Source organism: Cavia porcellus, unplaced genomic scaffold (genome assembly GCF_034190915.1).
Source record: "Cavia porcellus strain 051 isolate PalLab524CR breed Dunkin Hartley unplaced genomic scaffold, mCavPor4.1 scaffold_28, whole genome shotgun sequence".
In the NCBI taxonomy this organism is placed as follows: Eukaryota; Metazoa; Chordata; class Mammalia; order Rodentia; family Caviidae; genus Cavia; species Cavia porcellus.
This window is the reverse complement of record NW_026947511.1, coordinates 18,523,955-18,544,178: the sequence shown is the minus strand read 5'-3', so window position 1 is coordinate 18,544,178 and position 20,224 is coordinate 18,523,955. Positions and strand designations below refer to the sequence as shown.

Here is a 20,224-nt window from a genome sequence, read left to right as displayed (position 1 = left end):
AGTCACTAAAACATGACTTTCAGAAGAGTACAAGTTGACAGCAATGATCTTATGGCTGGGCCCTTTCCCCTGTGATTGATCATCATTGCTCCCTAACCTGGCAAGAACCACAACCTAACCGCCAATGGCCTGGGAATACTTAACCACCTGGATGACACCCAGACAAAGGAGTTCACAGCTCATGCAGCCTGAAATTCTTTTTCCTGACCTCCTAAAACCATGAGTTTTTAAGACTCCTGTTCTTTTTATTTTTATTCTTTGTGTACATTTTTGTGTTTGTTGACAACAATCTAAAATGCCTGGAAACTGCTTTTCAAGTGCCTGTGTTCCACTTAGGATCATTATAATACTTTCACAGATGGCCTGGAGCACTTTTTTTTTTTTTTCTCAAAATGAGCCATGAACTCTAAATCATTTTGCCATACTTCTGCACTGATATACAGAATACACTGGAGGTAACGGCAGTCGTTTCACTAGACAACAGAATTATTAATTAACCAGGGAAAGAATGCCAGATCCATTTTTCATGGCACAATGGTCATTCCAGTTCTGTAGCACATGCATCTTACTCTGGGTTCCCTGAAAAAGACTTTGTGACAAGAACCTCATTTAGTTTTGCTTGTTTGAAATAGTTTATTTGGACAATGACCCCAGGGAAGGTAAGTCAGGCAGTGAGGAAAGTTATGACTGAGGACAAAGGAAAGCTAACAAGGGCAGAGAATGGAGCAGTCGCTGCTGGGCTCACTGACCTCTGGGATACTCTGAGGAGCCTGAAATAATGTGCCTCAGAATCATCCCACAACAGGAAGGGAGAATGAGGCTTTTGGTTTTGGGATTTAGTCCTTCACAGGGTGAAGGTTGTCCCTGGGATAGTTGGGCCACTGGCATCATCACAGGTACTTCTAGGCAGCTCTGTACCAGAGGACTACTTCCCACAGGGTGGTTAAAGCACGTGGGAAGATCATCAAGGACCCAGCACTAGAGGTGGGAAGCTGCCAGAGTACATGGGAAATGTCCACTGCAGGGGGCTAAAAGGCTGGCCAAGAGATCCACTGTAGTAGCCAACTATCCAATTGATTGCTTACTTTTATCAAGTTGCTGTGACCTTCTGATTCAGCTTTTCAAAAAACTCTGTATCTCCCTATCATTAAATATGATCTATATTCATCTTCCAGGATTAAACCACTTTCTGTTATCCACTGGGTTTTTTTCCTGTTATCTCTAAAGTTTTCTACTGTCAACAGGATGAAGTTCTCATGACATCACTGGCCTCACGATCAACATTACTGACCACCAACTCTTTCAGTATTTTCCTTTTCACCTGTCTTCTCTGCAACATGTAACGATTCCTCTTAGCTTTATGCCTTTCTCATACAGAATGTCCCACTTCTTTTATTCAAATTCTTATCACTCTTCAGAGATCAACATCCAGAACTAACAAAGCCCATAAGTATTCTCCTTGGCTTTGAGTTGCACCCTTCTCCTCTCTCTCAGCTATCCTAGATTTGGCAAACTATCCCAGTTTTAACAATATGTTTAAAGTGAGTTGGGCAGGAATGCCCAAACACTACATATGCAAAGGTCAGAGAATGAGATCAACACATCTTCCTTAGGTTTCACACACACTCAATACAGTGCCTGCTAACCAAAGACCACTGGGAACACACAACAGGAACACAGGTTGGTTTCCTTATCTCATAGCAGTAAGCAAGAAGGTTCACCAACAGAACTGGGGCATCGGAAAAAGAAACTGGTAGGTGCTTAACACACAACCTGCATTTGTTTTTGATGATCCCAAAGAGTTCTTAAGAAAGTAATGATCGGGGGCTGGGGATTTAGCTCAGCGGCATAAGCGCCTGCCTTGCAAGCAGGTAGTTGTGAGTTCGATCCCTGGTACCGATAAAAAGGAAAAAGACAAAAAAAAAAAAAAAAAAAAAGAAAGTAATGATCAGGATTGGGATGGGAATGATAGAAAACTGGGGCAATTCATTATTTATCCTGGCAAATTTAATCTTGAGTGCAAAGGAGTAAAGTTGAGCTGAAGTCATGGTGAGCAAAGCAGCAGCAAACACGCAGTTGTAAGAGATGCTTAGTCCCCTTTATTAGAAGAAAATGTCCTTGCCTCAGATTTGCTTTAGATATACTTAAAAAGCAGCCTTGTCTAATTATGTTCTTCAAGAGGTATCTATGTTCTCAGGAACACTGCAGCCTCTCAGCTGCCAGAGTCATTTTTCTTTTTCAAAAGATATACTTGAAGTGCCAGGGATTTAGCTCAGCGGTGCCTGCCTGGCAAGCACAAGGTCATGAGTTCAATCCCCAATACAAAAAAAAAAAAAAGATATACCAGAATAACTTCAATCACTGTTGAAGCAATTTCAGTTTATCCTCAACCTAGTCGTCATGTAAACTTTAATTCATAATTTACCATTCCCACTTTCTGGCAGGTACCCTGTACATGGAAATTGTAAGATATATTGGTCCACAGGTCCTATGTCCAGAATGAAAGGCAAAAGTCTAGGCTAGCCTGAGAGTGAACACTCACAATAAATGTAAGTATTTATAAGGAACTGAGTTAATGCAGGGACTGGGCATTAAATTCCACTGGGAGACATGAGTGAAGCTTTCCAGGAAGACCTGCCACGTGAGACAGATGCAACAGTGCAACCAGAGATAATCAACTGGCAAAAGCAGATTGGAGGAGGCCCTCCCACAGCAGACACAGGTTAGGGAAAAGTGTGAACGGCCATAACTGGTTGGAGACTGAAACACCAACTGATATTGCTGGAACACAGCTTACTCGAAGCATTCAAAAATATTTTTATTATATTTAACAAAGTTTCAAACTCTAAATGTATAGACACTGTATTTACAGGTATGCAACTTGCTCATGGTGTAAAAGAAAATCAGATATTTACTGAAGGTGAAAACTCATGAGGATTAGGTGGGAATATTCAATTTCATTGTAAAAGCTAGCAAATTGGGACATTGTTTGGCCTTAAACATTTACATCTTTGGTGACTGAAAAGCGTCTTTACTTTCTTCTCCTTCACTTCCCGTGATTCAGACACACTTCCAAACTATGTGAAGTAAATCAGGTCTCCCGAGTGCTGTGTCAGATTTGAGGAAGAGAACAGACCACACAGAAGAAGAAGGCAAGGGCGCTACCTCTCCAACAGCCCAGCACGGTCGGTGGTTTCTGCCCTTTAAGGAAACTGAGAGGTGAAATAGAAGCTAATTATACCAAAAAGTAAAGAGCTCACTTATGGATCCCATTCCAGAAATGGAGACAGCATAGAAATATAATGCAAGTCAACTTTAAATAATGTATTTAAGTTACACGTCCTTTCCTTGAATATAAAAGATTGGAAAAACTCAGAAACTTTTTCCACTAAAACAGAGAACCAAAGCCCAGTACACAGAAATAAAGCCAAATAATTTATTGGCTCTCCTTTCTGTTATGCCAAGAAAACTTTAGAATTGGATGACTTGTATAATATTGTAACTATTGCTCATACCTGGATAAAATACATACACATACATTTTCATGCTAATAAAATTGAAGATTTAATCATTAGATAATTCTCTATGGAAATCCAATTCTCTAAATGTTAATGCATATTTGTTCATAATCCTTTTAAAATTAACACAATATTGCAGGGCTTGGTGGTCCATGCCTATAATTCCAGCAGTTGGGAGGCTGAGGCAGGAGAACTGCCATTATTCAAGGCCTGCTTAGGCTACATAAATAAGTTCAAGGCCAGCCTACACTACATAGTGAGATCCTGTCAACTGCCCTTCCAAAAAATAAAATAAAGTGAAAATTACCTCATTATTATTATTGAGGTGAATTTATTTCTATTTTGAAATAGAACAAAACCTAAATTTCTTGTAAATAAGTATAAATGGTGATCAGCAGTTGGCATAACAACACTAGAGAAAGCCTAAGTAAACTTAAATTCTTTTAGAAAAAATAACAAATATTTATTAAGTAGAAAGTAGATGAGTAGTCACTATAATATGGAAAGGATAGGAATAAATCAGCAAAAGATGAGACAAATAATTTAAAGAGGAAAATAAATGTTCCACGAGTAGATGGAAAATACTCAACTTTTCCTGAAGGGCATGTAACAGAGCAGTTACTTCCACTATCTAGCTAAGGATGGAAAGCGGAGCATTAGCAGCGAGGAAGGAATAGTTGGAATAGTCTCCTTCCAGAATCAAGGTCTTGCACACTGAGAGTTCAACAGTGGGAGGACACAGACAGCCCTAAAAAAGTGCTCAAGTTACTCACATCCTGTGACCTAAGAATTCTGCTAGTAAGAATTAATGCAATAGAAATATACACAGACAAATAAATTTGAAATTTTTCACAGAAAAAAGAGTAGTCAACCCAATGTTCACCAAAATAGATTTGCTGAAATACATTACAGACATAGCCATGTACATTCATTTCAAACCACTAAAGAAATGAAAGAAATGATTGTTTATGTAGTTACATATATATGATGTTTTTTATTTTTACAAAGAATATCCAATTGCACAAATGTGTGCATATAAAATGAGCCCTTTTTTCAAAAGTAATAACCGTAATTATTTGTACAGATCAAGTAGCCAAAAACTCACACAGAGTGTGTTCCCATCTTATTTTTATTGCAGGCAGCACTTGTTTTGCTTCAAGAGTAATTTCTGGTAATAAGATATAAAGGGAATGTACCTCCTCATTTCTGACATCTCTTTAATATCTTCTGATAAAAATGTCTCTTAGTACCAAGGTTTATATAAAAACGTAGTAATAAGCCCCAAGTCACACTTTAAGGCTCAAAAAAAAGCATGAAGAAATGAAGATGCCACTATAATTTATTTTCTTTAGCTAATGAGAAACACTACATGGTAGCTTAGTAATGTGTGCTACTGCAAAAAGCCTTCATGAAAATAATTGCTACTGACAGGACTAATAAATGCCACTAAATTCTGTCCAGCAATGGCATGACTGACAGAGCACAGATAAATTAGGAAAAGACCACACATAGTTCAGAAAATCATCAAAATTTGCTGCCTAGTTCTAGGTTAAGACAGGCACTTATAGCACATTTTGGAAACTGACACAACAATCGCAACTACACATTCTAGCAAAGAGAAAGGGAAGATAGGCGAAGAAATCAGGAGGCAGCAGGTCTGCCAAACACAGCCAAATGTCCCCACGGGGTAAAATCATCCCAAGATGAGAACTGAGGTATGCAGATCTCATAATGAGCCTTAAGATTTTCTTTTATCTCCAAAAAGAGAAAGGAAAGAAAGATAGGAAAGTCTAAAAAATGGTAAAGTAAATCTAGATTGAAAAAGTTTAAAGACAGACTTCCAGTAAGTTTCACTTTACCTTTTTTTTTTTTTTTTTAATTTTGAGACAGGCTCTCCTCATACAGTTCAGGCTGGTGCTGACGTCACTGTATGAAGTAGCCCAGGCAGGCTTCAAACTTGAAGTGATCCTCCTGCCACAGCCTTCCAAGTACCAGAATTACAGGTAGGTGTCATGGTACCTGGATAAAACAGAAGTGAACCTACAGGCTTTTAAAACCTACATAGGTATTACCTAGGATTAACTTTCTTCCCAGAGAAGATACTTTTTTTTTTTTTGTCTTTTTCGTTTTTATCGGTACCAGGGATCAAACTCACGACTGCCTGCTTGCAAGGCAGGCACTTATGCCGCTGAGCTAAATCCCCAGCCCCCCTAGAGAAGATACTTGAGAGAGATATTTTAAGTCTGGGTTCTATCCAATGAATGTGCTAGGACGCTTCATACCTTAAGGGACCAAAAGTCACTAGTATCTATGTGCATGTTTATAAAGTGGAAGAAAATACCTCAAACCATGAAGTTAAGGTTTACAACCTCACGCCATCACTGTAATAACCTTGGACAAGTCATATCATGTCTTAGAATCACTTATTAATATATATAATAGGAAAATAATATTCATTAAACTGGATTAGTATAAGGATTAAAAGAGATACAGGTAACACACTTAGCACAATTTCTCCCTTCCTTTTTGTAAATAGAACGGGGACTGCAGATGGAAGGGATCCTAGGTGCCATTTTCCGCATTAGAGGTTAAGCGATTCAAAGACCTCTGTTCAGGAAAGAAGACAGGGAGGAGACTCCACAGGAAGAAAGGCAGCAGCTCCAGAGGCAGAGGAGCTGAGGAAAGCCAAGACCTGGTCCAGGCACCTTCTGGTGAGTAGCAGCATGTGTTTTACTATTTAATTTAACCATCTTTCTCATGTATTTTTACTTTTTAACCAATCTTTTCATTTTTTAAAACAGTCATGGTGCTTTCAAACTTACACATTAAGTTATTGATCATACTGTCTTCACATATAACATCTTTTACAATGCTGATGAAAGCACTGTGCCAATCAAGAGATTTTATTTTTAAATTTCAGACTCATAGCAAAATGTACTGGGAAGTACAGTGTTTATACATCCCTCCCCATACATGGGCAAGGTCTTCTCCATCACAGACACTCCAAAGCCTGGTTCATGAATACTGACAAATACATAATGACATGTGGCAGGCCACCATTAGAAATCAGACAGAATAATTTCACTAACCCAAAAATCATACCTGTTTACCTATTCATCTGTCCCTTAAACCCCCAGCAAACATTGATCTTTTTACTGTCTCCATAGTTTTGCTCTTCCTAGAAAGTGACATAGTTGACTTAAACAGTATCATGTCCTTTTCAGATGGACTTCATTCAATGAGTAACAGAGACTTAAGGTTCCTACATCTCTTTTAATAAAATGGGAGCTAATTTCTTTTTAGCACTGAGCAATATTCCACTCTGTGAATATTCTACATTTATCCGTTCACATAATAAGTGACACCTTAGTGGTTTCCAAAGTATAGAAATTATAAATACAGCTGCCATATACATCTTTATTTTATGTTTATTGGTACAATTTAGATTTACACAGTGATCACATTCATCATAGGGAATTTGCACCTGTATACATTTCTTAAAGAGAATAAAACCACACAAAACAGAACAAAGCAAATCAGAACATGTTGCTCAATATGACCACCAACATTTGATGTCACCACTGTTTGAGACTTGGGCTTTCTAATAAACAGACAGTGCTTGTCTCATTTGTAATTCTCTAATGATAGTCAGGCCTTGATACTTAACTGCTTTGAAATTCATCAAATTTGGTACATAATTCATCCTGACATGATAATTTTGTCCTAGTACTCATGGTTTGTTACTTGACAGGCAAACTAGAACCTGTCAGGATCAATCGCCGTATGACTCACTACCCTTTCCAGCCAAATCAATTTGTTTGGTACTTGCTACATATCCCAGAACCAGGTAACAAGTACCAAGGTACAATGTACGATGTTGAATGTTTTCCCATATACTTACTTAAACCTATTTATTCCCATATACCTTCTTCGGGTGACCTTCTGTCCATGTTTTAGTTGTTCATTTCCTTGCTGTTAAGTTTTAAGAATTCTTTGTATATTTTGGCTGAAAGTCCTTTTTCATATATGTCTTTTGCAAACATTTTCTCCCAGTGTCTGGCTTGTTCACTTTTCCTGTCACTGCTTTCACTTTTTAACTTAATTTCTTACTTCTCTTCTTAACACTAAATTTGCTTCCCTACTAGGTTAAAGGGAAATATCTTCAAAAAACTTGTTTCAATATTTGGGGGCATTCAGAATAAAAGAAATAAAAAATAGCTAGATCAAATAATGAAGCCATGCTCTGGTGCTCAATCTTAACAATAGCTTATATAGTATTTTAGCCTCACCTCTAAAATGGTGTGGATTTTATGTCTCTGCACACATATTTGGAGAGGTTCTCAAACGTGCATCTCTGAAGCTACCTACAAATGAGACTCTACATGTAGAAAGAAAAACACTTGAATATTTAAAATATACATTCAATGGGCTGGGGATTTAGCTCAGTGTCTTAAGCACCTGCCTGGCAAGTGCTAGGTTATGAGTTTGATCCCTGGTATGAATATATATATATATATATATATATATATATATATATAATCATTTTTATAATCTTTTTAATGTTTAAATATATTAGGAGCTTTAAGGACTACAAATGGTCACAATTTCTGTCTTCCTCTGAGAGACACTGCTTAGAACATGATTTATCTACATAGAATTTACTCAATAACATACACTATCATACTATACAGCATACTAAGCAAAAATTACGGCACTATAAACAAGGTGTATGTACCAAAAAAATGACTGAGGCTTTTTCAACAAGATGTACAGAATTGTACCAAAAAAAGGAAAAAGTTAAATTGTTAGTCTGAGCAGCAGGTTGTAAATCTGAACAATGGTTAAACAGGTAAGTCACTAAACAAGGAATATTTGTACCAAACACCTTAAACTTGAATACTAAATTCATGGAAACAAATCCCAAAATTTTCCACATGAAGCACACTGTTCAACTACTCTTGTATCCAACAGTTTGGAAAAGTTTTACTTTCTTCTGCACAAAATAAATTCATGTTATACAGAAAAAATATGCTTTATTTTTCTTAACTGTGACCAAGATTAAGACAATCCCAGAGTTACCTACTTAAATGTCATCATTTTGAATTTCAAAATCTTAATTCTTTCTGGCTTTAATGAAGATTCAGCCTTCCAATAACCTCAAATCGTCTAGGAATTTTTATAAGAAGAAAGTTATGTCCCTCAGTTTCTACCACAAAACATACTTTCCTAAAACACCACACATGAAAATATCTCTGGTTTTTTTCTCTACTGTATTCAAAATAGAATAAATTGAAGGAAATGGAAAAAGAAGTGAGAGGAATGTAGGCCTAAAAGAAGGGTAGATGAGAAGGTATGAACCAGAGGAAGAGGGACAGAGAGAAGACAAATATCAGATAATGTTTTACTCAAAACTATAGTGGCATGGCCACAGAATAATGAGATTATCATCACTCCAAATGTATTGTGTTAACCAACTGCAAAGATGACATAAATGTAAAATGAATGAATCCATAAAAGTACAGTTCTCTGGATGTCAAGATGGGCTTAGTTCAGAAGTGACACTGGATGGACTTCACCTGTTTCTCAACAGTGACAGCATCTGTGGCCTTCTGAACAGTCTTCTTCATAACACATTTCTATCTTCCTCTCAGATGATGAAGTTTTTGGTTTTCAAACTCAGCTTACTAGCAGCAATGAGAAAAACTTACTAAGTACATTGATCCCCAGTGTCACCTCCAAAGTACTGAACTACAATCTCTGAAGAAGAAACTCAATTTTCTAATTGATGGTTGCTTTCTACCTGACAGAGTTAATGGCTTAAAAAGTAAAAGTTTGGACACGAATGCTCAAAACTAATTTTAAAAACACAGTACTAACTTCCAATAAGGTAAAAAAGAAAGCACACACCAGTAACCATGGTCATGAGAAATGTTTGTCTAGACTCAAATATTTAATCAATGCACTTCATAAAGACTACAAAGTAAGATACAACTCAAGCCACGGCTGTGCTGTCTCACTAGCACCTTCTGAGAATTATCTACATAGTCCACATCTTCACATCACCACAGAATTTAGAATTAAATTATCATACAAAACATGGAGGGTCCCTAAACTTGTATTCTTTGGTGACTTGAATAGTAATAGCTGGGAGTGAAGATGGATTAAAGATAAACATCGCTTTCTACCACAGCATTCGGGCAGGGAGAGTGAGTGGCCATGTCAGGTCAAAGAGCACAAAATTCCCACCTAAACTTCTCATGATATTTTCACTATAATTTTAGTAATTACAAACTGTAGTCAACAAACTTCATCCGTGAACTAATGCATTTTAAAAGCTACACCATGGGCCGGGGATTTAGCTCAGTGGCACAAGTGCCTGCCTGGCAAGCGCAAGGTCATGAGTTCAATCCCCAGTACACAAGCACCGCAGAAACATTGGCCAAGAACTGATTCAGCAGCTGAGGGTTTCAATAATAAGAGCAATCAAGTAAATTCTGAATAGTAAATTCCTGGGAGGCAAACTTTTGATTCTTTTTCCCTTCCTTGTTCTCTTCTGGCACATTCTTCCCATTGTGCAGTACTGTGTATATTCAGAGCACTTCATAAATAATAAAAAAATGAAATGAAGTCTGTAGACCCAAGCCTGGAGGAATCAATTCTTAGGCACAATTCCAAAGGTTAACTTTAACCATTTGAAAACTATCCCAAACGCCCTCAAGTACACTGCTGAAATAATCTCACTTCCAAAGCAAAATGTATAATCAAAATGTGGAATACTGTTGGACTAACCATTCTAAATAGGTTAAGTGTGTCATTAACAGGAAATCAATCTAAAAAACTATTTTATTCATTTTCATATTTTCTAAGATCTCTGAAATGGTAACCACAGTTTGACAGCATATTAATCAATTCTGAGTTCCTCATGACAATGGGGGCGGCTGTAACATAGATACTACAAGAGAATAAGCCATCCAAAATTATCTGGAACAGTTTTAATATTCATATTTCCTTGGGAGTTTTCTTTGGGGACTGATTAAATTTCATTTTTATTAGGTGAGTCATGAAGTTCATTACATTGTTTAAGTAAAAGTAACTGACAATTGGGAAAGAAGATTCAGTTTACATTCTGGTTTCAGTTTACTCAAGTAGTAGACCAGAAACTTTAAACAGCCATAAACAAACAGGTCAATAACTCACTAGTGGCAGTTTCTTATTCTGTATAATAAGCATAAAAAATACCAATACCCTACAGAAAATTCCAAATTTTAAAAACATATTCTATAGCATTTGGAAAGTACAAGACATGTACTTGTACATGCAAAGACATGTGACTGTTTATGAGCATTCACATCATCTCCACAGTGATCATACATACAGGTTAATAAAATCATTCTTTAGGTTTGCCCAGCAGTCAAGGCCAGCTAAAAATATTGACTTAAAAAAACTGTTATAAAATGATTCTTATTTCACGTGATTATTAGCTCTAATAGTATATAGTTAAAAGACATGTACATCTGTAATTCCAGCACTTGGGAGGCTGAGGGAGGAGGATCACTGTGAGTTCAAGGCCAGCCTGGACTATATATCAAGACCTTGTCTCAAAACAACAACAACAATAACAAAAAATAAAATAAAATTCAGACTAAAATAAGAAGAAAAAATCATGCAGTATTTAGTATCATTTAGCAATAACTGTCATTGGAAAAAGGGACAAACAAATACAAAACTAAATAACAACAACAAAAACACAGATCACATGGGATAATGCTCAGCTTGCACAATCACTATATTCTGCATTATTTGATGGCATTCATCATTACTGTCTCATGATTAAATACATTTATATTCTCTTTAATATAACATAAAAGTTGTTGAAATTGAGTTCATTTTAAACAACAACAACAAAAACCTACCTTTAAAGTATATTCTGGCAGGTCACATTTGAAAATACTATGTGAACTTTGTGTAGCTGAGGAGAGGTAAGGGAGGCTCTACTTCTATCTCTAGCTACACAAACCTTGAGTAGCCTGAGTCATGTCCTATATGTAAGGCAAAGAAAAGGCTGGGCAAGGGAAATGCTCAGCCTAAAAAGAAATGCAATCACATTGAAGGAAAAAAGAGGAGCTATTAAATCTGTGTGACACGTAAAAAAGAACTCCAAAGTATAAGCAATGGGAGTTTATGTATTGAAAATACATTATTACCCATGAAGCTACCATGACCGAATAGCTGTTGACCAAATGGGCTTTCTTGAGAAATCATATCTTTATTAACAACCTCTCTACCATAACATTAATTCTTAAAACATTAAAAAGGAAATTACTTTTATTTGTGAGAATCCTTAATTACTGCCATTTGACAAGTAGTTTGGGACAAAACTATTAAGAATATTGGTTTTGTCCCCAGGAAACCTACAGTAATTCCATAAACTCAAACGTCAATACTGTGAATTTCTCCTGTGCACAATTTACCTTTCTTGGATTTGGCTCCAATCTTTAGTTTGGATGGCCAAGCAATCTGCGTATTTGTTTCCTCCATGATCTGTAACAAAAGTTAAAAGAGAAATGTTGAATTAATTAAAAACTTGTATTTACAGATAAGATTTTTCACCAAAAAAGGCTTATTTTCAAGTCTCTAGTTTTATGTTGACACAACAAAATGATCTTATTTTAAAACAATGCAAATTTAAAAAGTCTTAGGGGAAAAAAGATGTGTTTTTATAACTCTTTAATCTATTAGAAATATTCAAGTATATTTTGTTACTCCCAGTGTTCCCTCTGTGTTGCTCCAGAATTCTAAGAGACAAGACCAGAAAGTACATGAACAATTAATTAACCCCACTTGTTGCCAGAACCGAGATTCTTGTGCTAAGTAAAATTCCCCAAGACTATCGCCAATGGATTGCAACATATCAAACAAGATTCTTGTAATACAAAACTATCTGAGTTAGGCCATACTAAGCAAAGACTGCCCCTACCCCAACACAGAAAAGAAATAACTTGCCTTGGACACATTTGTGTTTCATTAAAGCTAATGAAAAGTTACTAAACACAGCATCACTCTGAAAAGTGCCATTTCCCATCATCCCTCATGCGGTCAAGGATGGCATTCACACTGTGGTCCTTTCCCACTGACATGCACAGCTAACATCAGCCAGGAGAGCTCCACATCAAAGGAGCCAGACAGAACCACCAGTGAAGGAAGCAGTGACAGCAGAGCAGTGGAAGTGGATGATAAGGAAGAAACAAGTAACTACATAACGTTCATCCTGCGTCCTGCTCATTTTATCACATGCATACAGTAGGTTACTGTTTACTCCTGTGCTATGTATAGAGAATGGACCAAACTAAAAGCAAACAGTTACACAACTTAATAGGCAAGTAACAGCAATTATCACTCATTAATTCAATTACTCAAAGCAGAGTAAGATATTATTTATTTTTTAATATGGATTTAGAGTTATCTAAATAAAGGTCATGCTAAAAAATAAACACATTAACAATGCAATTAAGTAATCCCTCAATGTTAGCTATGTACAAAGCACAAAGCTAAATCACTAGCACACATCTTTACTTTATTGAATTCCTTTTGTCACCGCATAAAAGGGCTTTCATCACATGCTCCAGACCGGCAGGCCACATGTGCATTTTGCCTGGCCACTGTCAGGTTGCTTTTTCAAGCTTGAAACAACATTTTAAAACCCAAGAAGTTCACATAGAAATTCATATTTATGATTTTCTAGAAAGCTGAACAGATTCAGCACGTGGAGCCCACATTCCCACATGGGCACCCTTGGCTGGCACTGAGGAACAGCTGCCCCTTTCAGTTAGGGTGAGCAGACCCTCAGCTGCTCCATGATCCCACTGTGGCTCTGAATCCTAGAACCAAAGCCGCCTGTCATTATCATTATCATGTCTTTACTGCTCATTATCATTCACCATGAAAGACTGTTGCTTCCCTTAGAGAAATATTTCCCTATACTCATGTATCTATTAAAAATTTTAAAAACCCATTAAGACTCAAGCATGGTGATAAATTACTGTAATCCAAACACTCTGAGAGGCTGAGGCAGTAAGATCATAAATTCCATCCCAGTCTGGACAATTTAGCAACATAGTGAGACATTGTCTCAGTATAAAACATAAAAAGGTCTGGGTGATGTAGCTCAGTGCACAGACCCTGGGATCAACCCCCAGTAAGCCGTGCCCCCACACACAGACACACACACACACACACACACACACACACACACACACACACAAACTGTGCTGTCTTCACTAAGTCAAAGCTTGGAAGGCAAGTCGGCTTGTTATCCCAACATGACAGGACCTGTTCTTGCCTCTCTCCCTTCTCCTCTTCTAGCTGCCCCTGTTTACTGTTTTGATGTTTTCTCCAAGAATTTTGGTTAATCAATTCTACATCCATATTTAAAGATGAGTATTATCCTCCTGAACTCCGTCTGCCCCAGTGAGAAGAGGTACATCCCCAGACCTTTTAGGACTAAGAAATATAAATTTTTTTATTATCCTTCATTAAATCTGATATTAGCACAAGAATGAAATTATATCTCTATTAACTCCCTGTTAATATTAAGTACAGTAAATCTGTCATTAGAAATGTAACAATATTCCCAGCAGTGTTTGTGCTCTCTTCCCAAACCTTCCCATCTTGCTGCTTCTCACACTCAGCCTTGGGACCACCTCAGTCCTCTTCACTCTCACACCACCCCAGCCAGAATTATTCTCCCCCTCACTGCATATTTTCCTCCTAATGCTTACACAATCAGGAATTTTCTTATTGTCTGTGTTTACTTGTTTAAAGTCTATCTCTGTAACATAGAAATTAAGCTCTCTGCCCTGCAAGACAAGCACTGGATGTACTCAGGCAAATGAATCCTCATAATGCAGCTCTGCTGCTTTCTAGCTGTGTGAGTTGGTTGAGCAAACCTCTCTCAGCATCATCTTCCTCTTCCATAAAATTATTTATAGCACCTACTCCCAGGGTTGTGGGGACCTGATTATGGGGGAGAACCTAAGCACAGGGGATGGCACCCAGCAAGTGCTCAGTTACAGCAGACTGGTGATTTTCAGCTGCCCACTGTCCTGGACACAAGACACAAAGCACACAAGTGACTGGTGCCTGTCCTCTTGGAGCTGAGGTCTAACAATGGAGAATACCTGAGAACCCACCATTGTGGTACTTGATGCCAAGTTTTAGCACAGGGCAAGGCAATATGAGAGCACATACAGGATTCTAACTAAGCTGTGGGTAGATAAGGAAAGTTACCATAGGAAAAGCTTACTGATGTTGTACCCTAAAGTAGAAGGAAAAGTTGGCTAGCTGGGGAAGATAGAGAAAAGGTCCCAGTCAGAGTTGGCATGCATGTGGAAAAGCCTAAGCAAAGAGAGGGAAAGTCCCCTAGCGAACCTGATGACAATTCAGCAAAGCAAGGGGACTTCTAGTCCTACTTCACACTTCCAGGACAGTCAATGAGTCTTCTATCATCTCTACTGTCCTATAGCCGTCCTTACGAATCACTTAAAACACACAGGACAAAGCCATGAAGTACCTGTGCTTTCTGGAAAGTGAAAATTCTCCTTATGAAGTTTTTAGTAAAGCTTTCAAATCATCGTGCATGTGACTTCAAGTCAGTTGTTGGAGCTCTGGTTTTGTATACTGTTTATCTGCCTGGGCCTTGGCCTCGGCAGTGAAGGGAATGGGGGAGTATGCTGCACTCCATCATAGGAGAAGGGAGAGCAGTTCTCAGGACTGTAGATGAGACCAACCCAGGAACCCTAGTATGGCAGCTGGATTACTGGAGCTGGTGGGTTCCAAGCATGTCCCCTATGCAAGTAGCACAGAATTGTAGGCAGGGAGTGCAAAGGCAGCCATCAGAAGGATCTATAACCAGCAAACTATGCAAAACAATGTCCTAAATGGTCATCAGGGAGAACCAGAAGAGGTGAGATAAGCAAGATGGTTTAAGTCAAAAAAGCCATCAAACCTTTGAGAAGAAAATGGCTATCTTCTGTCTCAGGGGAAAAGCAGAGATTCTAAAATAAATTCCTTCTACTTTGTTTTAGATTCATTTTAAAAGTATGTTATTATTTCCCCTATTTCCACTTTCCAAAGTCCAAAGAACAAACTCTTGATTTTCAATCATTTTTTATAAACATTAATTTTTATTAAAAAAATCACAGCAACAGGAAGACAAATGAGATGGCTATTACAGTGGATGAAGACTCTGATACCTTTTCTGGAGCACAGTATACATTTCCCACAGGCCAATTAATACCCACAGAACCTTCCAAGGAAATTACTTCCCAGAACCTGTGATGTGCCTTCATTCCTGAGTAAGTTAATATTTTCTCTAAAACATTCATTTTCAATTTAAGTTATAATTCAATTAAGTAGCCAATTCAGACCATCTACAATAAATAAATAAAACAAGATGATGCCCTTCAACTGTGTGAAATTTGACCTCCAAGTTGGGAAAACATGTCTAAAATGACGGTGCTTCCTTATGGAAATAAAACTATAAATATCATCGTGTCAGTCAAGCCAAGGAATGCCAAGATATGCCAAACTGCAAAACCTCTGAGAAACATGATTATCTTCTTAAACAGAAAAAAACCCTCAAGTGAATTTCAACTAGTTCCTTTAAATCGTATTATTGCCTAACTCTACATTCACAAAACCTAAGCTTAAAGAAAAAGCATCAGAGTTTGAATCATTTTCTATAAACATTAATTTGTACCTAAAATACTTTCAAGACATTTATCTTAACTCAATTGTGGATGTTGTATGTGTTCACTTATAAAAGTTATTTCTTCATCAATAAAACCTGAAGGAAAATAGGAGACTTAGAGGAGAGGACAGAAAATGAAGAAGGAGGGAAGGAGGAGGACAGGTTAATGGGGAAACAGGTAAAAGTAACTGAAGCATGTTATATACATGTACCAATATGCCAAAACAAAACCCACTATTCCGTATAACCAGTAGGCACTAATACAATTAAGGAAACAAAATCTGATGAAGTCAGCTTGCTAAGAATATGTAATTTTGGAAACTAAATAATAACTTTCTAATTCATGCTTAAATTTTTAAATAGGCAATCATGTTCCCTGACCCAGGACTCCAACAGTCGATTCAAAAAAGGGCACCTAGTAAATACTATATTGTAAGTTTCTGTCTTGGTTTTAATTTCTGCAGGGTGTGAGGAGGGGTAAAGCCAGAAAGTAAAGGTATTGTGTGCAAATTTTGAAATTTGGATTCTTTTATTTTTATTAGTGCATATTTGCAGTACATAATGATTATATTCTTTGTGGAGAATTGGCACATGTACATAACATCTTTTTTTTTTTAAACTGGATGAAACTTCTGTCCATATTTTTGAAATTTCAAAGACTTACACTGAGTCATTTAATTTCACTCTCCTAAAATAAACTGCAAAAGGTAAAATAAAATAAACAAGTAAAATCTAATTGCATTCCACAAGTGGTTCATCTGTAATAAAAACATTTTCCATTTATATTCTTTAACATTCATATATTTATTTCATTTTCAACAAATTCCCAATTAGTATACCATGTAGAAACAGAACTATCCACCGATGCTCACTACATATTTTGCAAGTGTGCATCAATTATAGAATAGTATCTTGTGAGGAAAAGCTTTGCCAAACTATCAACATTTCATGAAATTCTTCCACCCAGATGTAAAGTTAAAAGTCTGCAGGTAAGTAATCAGTGTCTCAAATCAACCCAAGACTAGCCTATTTATGCTGACTTCACTTAAAATATTTATTCTGGGACCAGAAAAAGAACAGTGAACTCTCTAGCTTGACGTTTATATTCTAAACTATTGAAAAGTCATCCTTCAAAATGGCTACCAGGTGGGACCCATCTGCAGCCTCCTTCTCTAAAAGTACAGCTCCTTTGGACTCTATTTTTCTTAGATCAATAGAGAAACAAAGTCTACTCTCCTTAAGGAAGCTTGTTAAAGTTACTTCACGTACTAATGGAGTGAGAATCAATGCGCTGCACTTCACCATCAAGGGGAATAAGTGAGGAAAGAGCCAACTAAGCAGAGATGGGAAAGCGGTGAACTTCTCACATGAGGGGGTGTCATGAGAAGCTGAGGATGTTTATTTTGCTGAGACATTAGAGGGTTCTGTTATATTTCACTTTAATCCAAGAAATCCTTTCCAATGATTCAGTTATTCATCATCATCAAAACAATTCCTCACATTTTACCTAATATCCAGATACGTTTTCCATTTATTCCTTACACTAACCTTGTAAATCAGCTATTTGAGACTTATTTTTCAGTTAAAAAAAAACTGAGGAAATTAGGATTCAAAGAAGTAAAGGGATAGACAGACATGAGGTACCAATCCAGCCAGTCTAGTTCCCATGCTCTTCCAGCCTCACATGGCTAATGAAGGAGGTGGTAAGCACTGCTCATTTACAATGAGGTCGCTCTGAAAATTCAAACACTGCCAAAGTGACTGAACAACAGAGGGCTATTCCGCAACACTGTGTGCTTTACTAATGATGAAGTGACCTAGAGATGGCCCCAGAATGGTCCTCAAACCAGAAGGAATCCCCACCAAACAGATATAGAAAGTGTAGAAAGCACTGTGGTTGTCACAGTGGTCAAATGTCAAGCGGCTATACCAGCATCAAGTACCCAGCAAAACAGCAGCAGAACTTCTAGGAAAGGACAGAGGAAACCCACTCATAATGTCAGTGCAGATAGTCCATGCATGATATGCTTGAATTTCCATTACCCCAGCTTAAATAAGAAAAGCACAAGTTATATTCTCATTAGGATGATATGCAAATTGAGTTGTTGCATCAAATAGAAATTTCACTGTTAGCTCTTTAGTCTACAAATCACTATGTAAATAAAAATGTTCATTTAGACCAGTGACCAATCATGTTTTTGTTTAAAGTCTGTGACCGCACAGTAATTCTTCACAGACTACAAAGCAAGTAAATCGTCCCTTGGTATCCACGGGTGAATTTTTCCAATGTCCACCACGGACATCAAAATTCAGGGTGCCTTATACAAAATGCCTTAAGTGCCCTATACAAAATGGTACAGTATTTACATATAATCTATGAACATTCTTCTTATGGCTTATATCTAGATATTCCCCGAAAGCCTCATGTGGCCCAGATAGAGTATTTCAAAGGTATCCAGATTAGGGTATATGGTCTGGGATTGAGGATGCTCCACCCTGAGTGTGGACAGTGGTGCCCAAAAGGCGAGCAGCCTGGAAAGGATAACAGAGGTAGAAAGAAGGCAGGCCAGCTGCTTCTGCTGCTGTAGCTGTTGCTCACTGTTCGCTGCCTTCTGCCTGGCCTGCCATGCAACCTTCCCCCTGGAGCCTGCCCACTATGGACTGAAACTGCTACAACGTGAGCTACAGTAAGCCTTTCCTTCTTTACTCTATGTGTTTAGTATTTTGTCTCTGCAAGAAGAGAAGGAACTAAGACAGATTTTGGTATCAAGAGTGGGGTCTTGATATGACATTATTTGGTCCAAGTTTCAGAAGCCTTTGGAATTGGCCTGCAGGAAGTTTGTAAAGGTTTTGAGCTGCCAGCTGAAGTGAAGTATCCCTGAAATGCCTTAAGCTTCACTTGATGGGAGATTTTGGTCAGATCTGAATGCTGATACAAGGGCTGCCAGTAAAGACCAAGCTCAGAAGTTTTCTGTAGGGAAGAAGCACTACACTAGGTGCTGGACTCCTTGCTGTGTGTATCATGCTTTCACACAGTTTGTCTGTATCTTTCTCTTGTCTAGAGACTTTGCCTGGGACTTAGATTAAGGGCAATGGACTAATCAATCTGGCAGAAAAAATTTCAAGAAAGTCAAAAGTTGAGGCAGTGGCTATTGTTGAGGGCTTTTTGCCAGGTTTATGTTGAAAATCAAGAGTGAACAACATGGTAGAATGTCACTTAAACCTTATATTATCTCTAAATTATTCATAATACAAATACATATAAAAATACAAGCATGTAAATGTTCGTATTTTTTAGAAACTAATAACAAGGAAGATGTAAAGGCTCAGTTTAGACACTTTACAAAAAAAACACCTTTCAATCAGCAGTTGGTTGAATTTGCAGATGTGAAACCTGCAGATACAGAGGGCTCAGGGTAGGTGTGATGATTCTTGGTGTCCCAGGAACAAAACTAACTGGCACTTAATAAAGACATGATCAAAAGGAGAAACTGGCTATAAAAATTGAAAGCTCAGCAAAGAAACAAAAGGTGAACATGGAAAAATGAAATTCAAATCAGAACTCAACAAGCAAAAAAGAGCGAGCTAACTATAGGAATGCTGATATTCCCAACACTTGAGAAACTCAGGGTCCACAGCCAGCGGAACCTAGTGAAGAATCATTTATTGACCTGCATGAGGAAGTGGTAAGTGACAAGGTGAAGCTGTGCCAGGGGAAGTGATATGGGCAAAAACCTCCAGATTAAAGAAGCCTGGGAAACATTTCACAATTTTAAAACTACACAGAATGAAATGCTGGAAGGTGACTCAGGCTCCTGAGTATGACAATTCCCCAAGGCACAGGAAAGATGCTCACTTCATATTATTAGTTATGCAACAAAGAAAGCCAGCTTTGTTTAAACTATTTTTGACAAATTACTTTTACAAACAATAAAACAAGTTAATCCAGCACTGCTAA

At 37.5% G+C, this 20,224-nt stretch overlaps 1 protein-coding gene across 3 annotated transcripts in view; it reads right to left on the bottom strand.

The window, feature by feature from the left end:
- Bicc1 (BicC family RNA binding protein 1) overlaps positions 1-20,224 on the bottom strand; it is a 270,554-nt gene that overhangs the window by 89,173 nt on the left and 161,157 nt on the right. For all 3 annotated transcript variants that reach the window (XM_063239523.1, XM_063239524.1, XM_063239525.1), the window contains exon 3: positions 11,990-12,059. In XM_063239523.1, the coding sequence (XP_063095593.1) occupies positions 11,990-12,059 (70 nt within the window). The remainder of the gene's footprint in view (positions 1-11,989; positions 12,060-20,224) is intronic.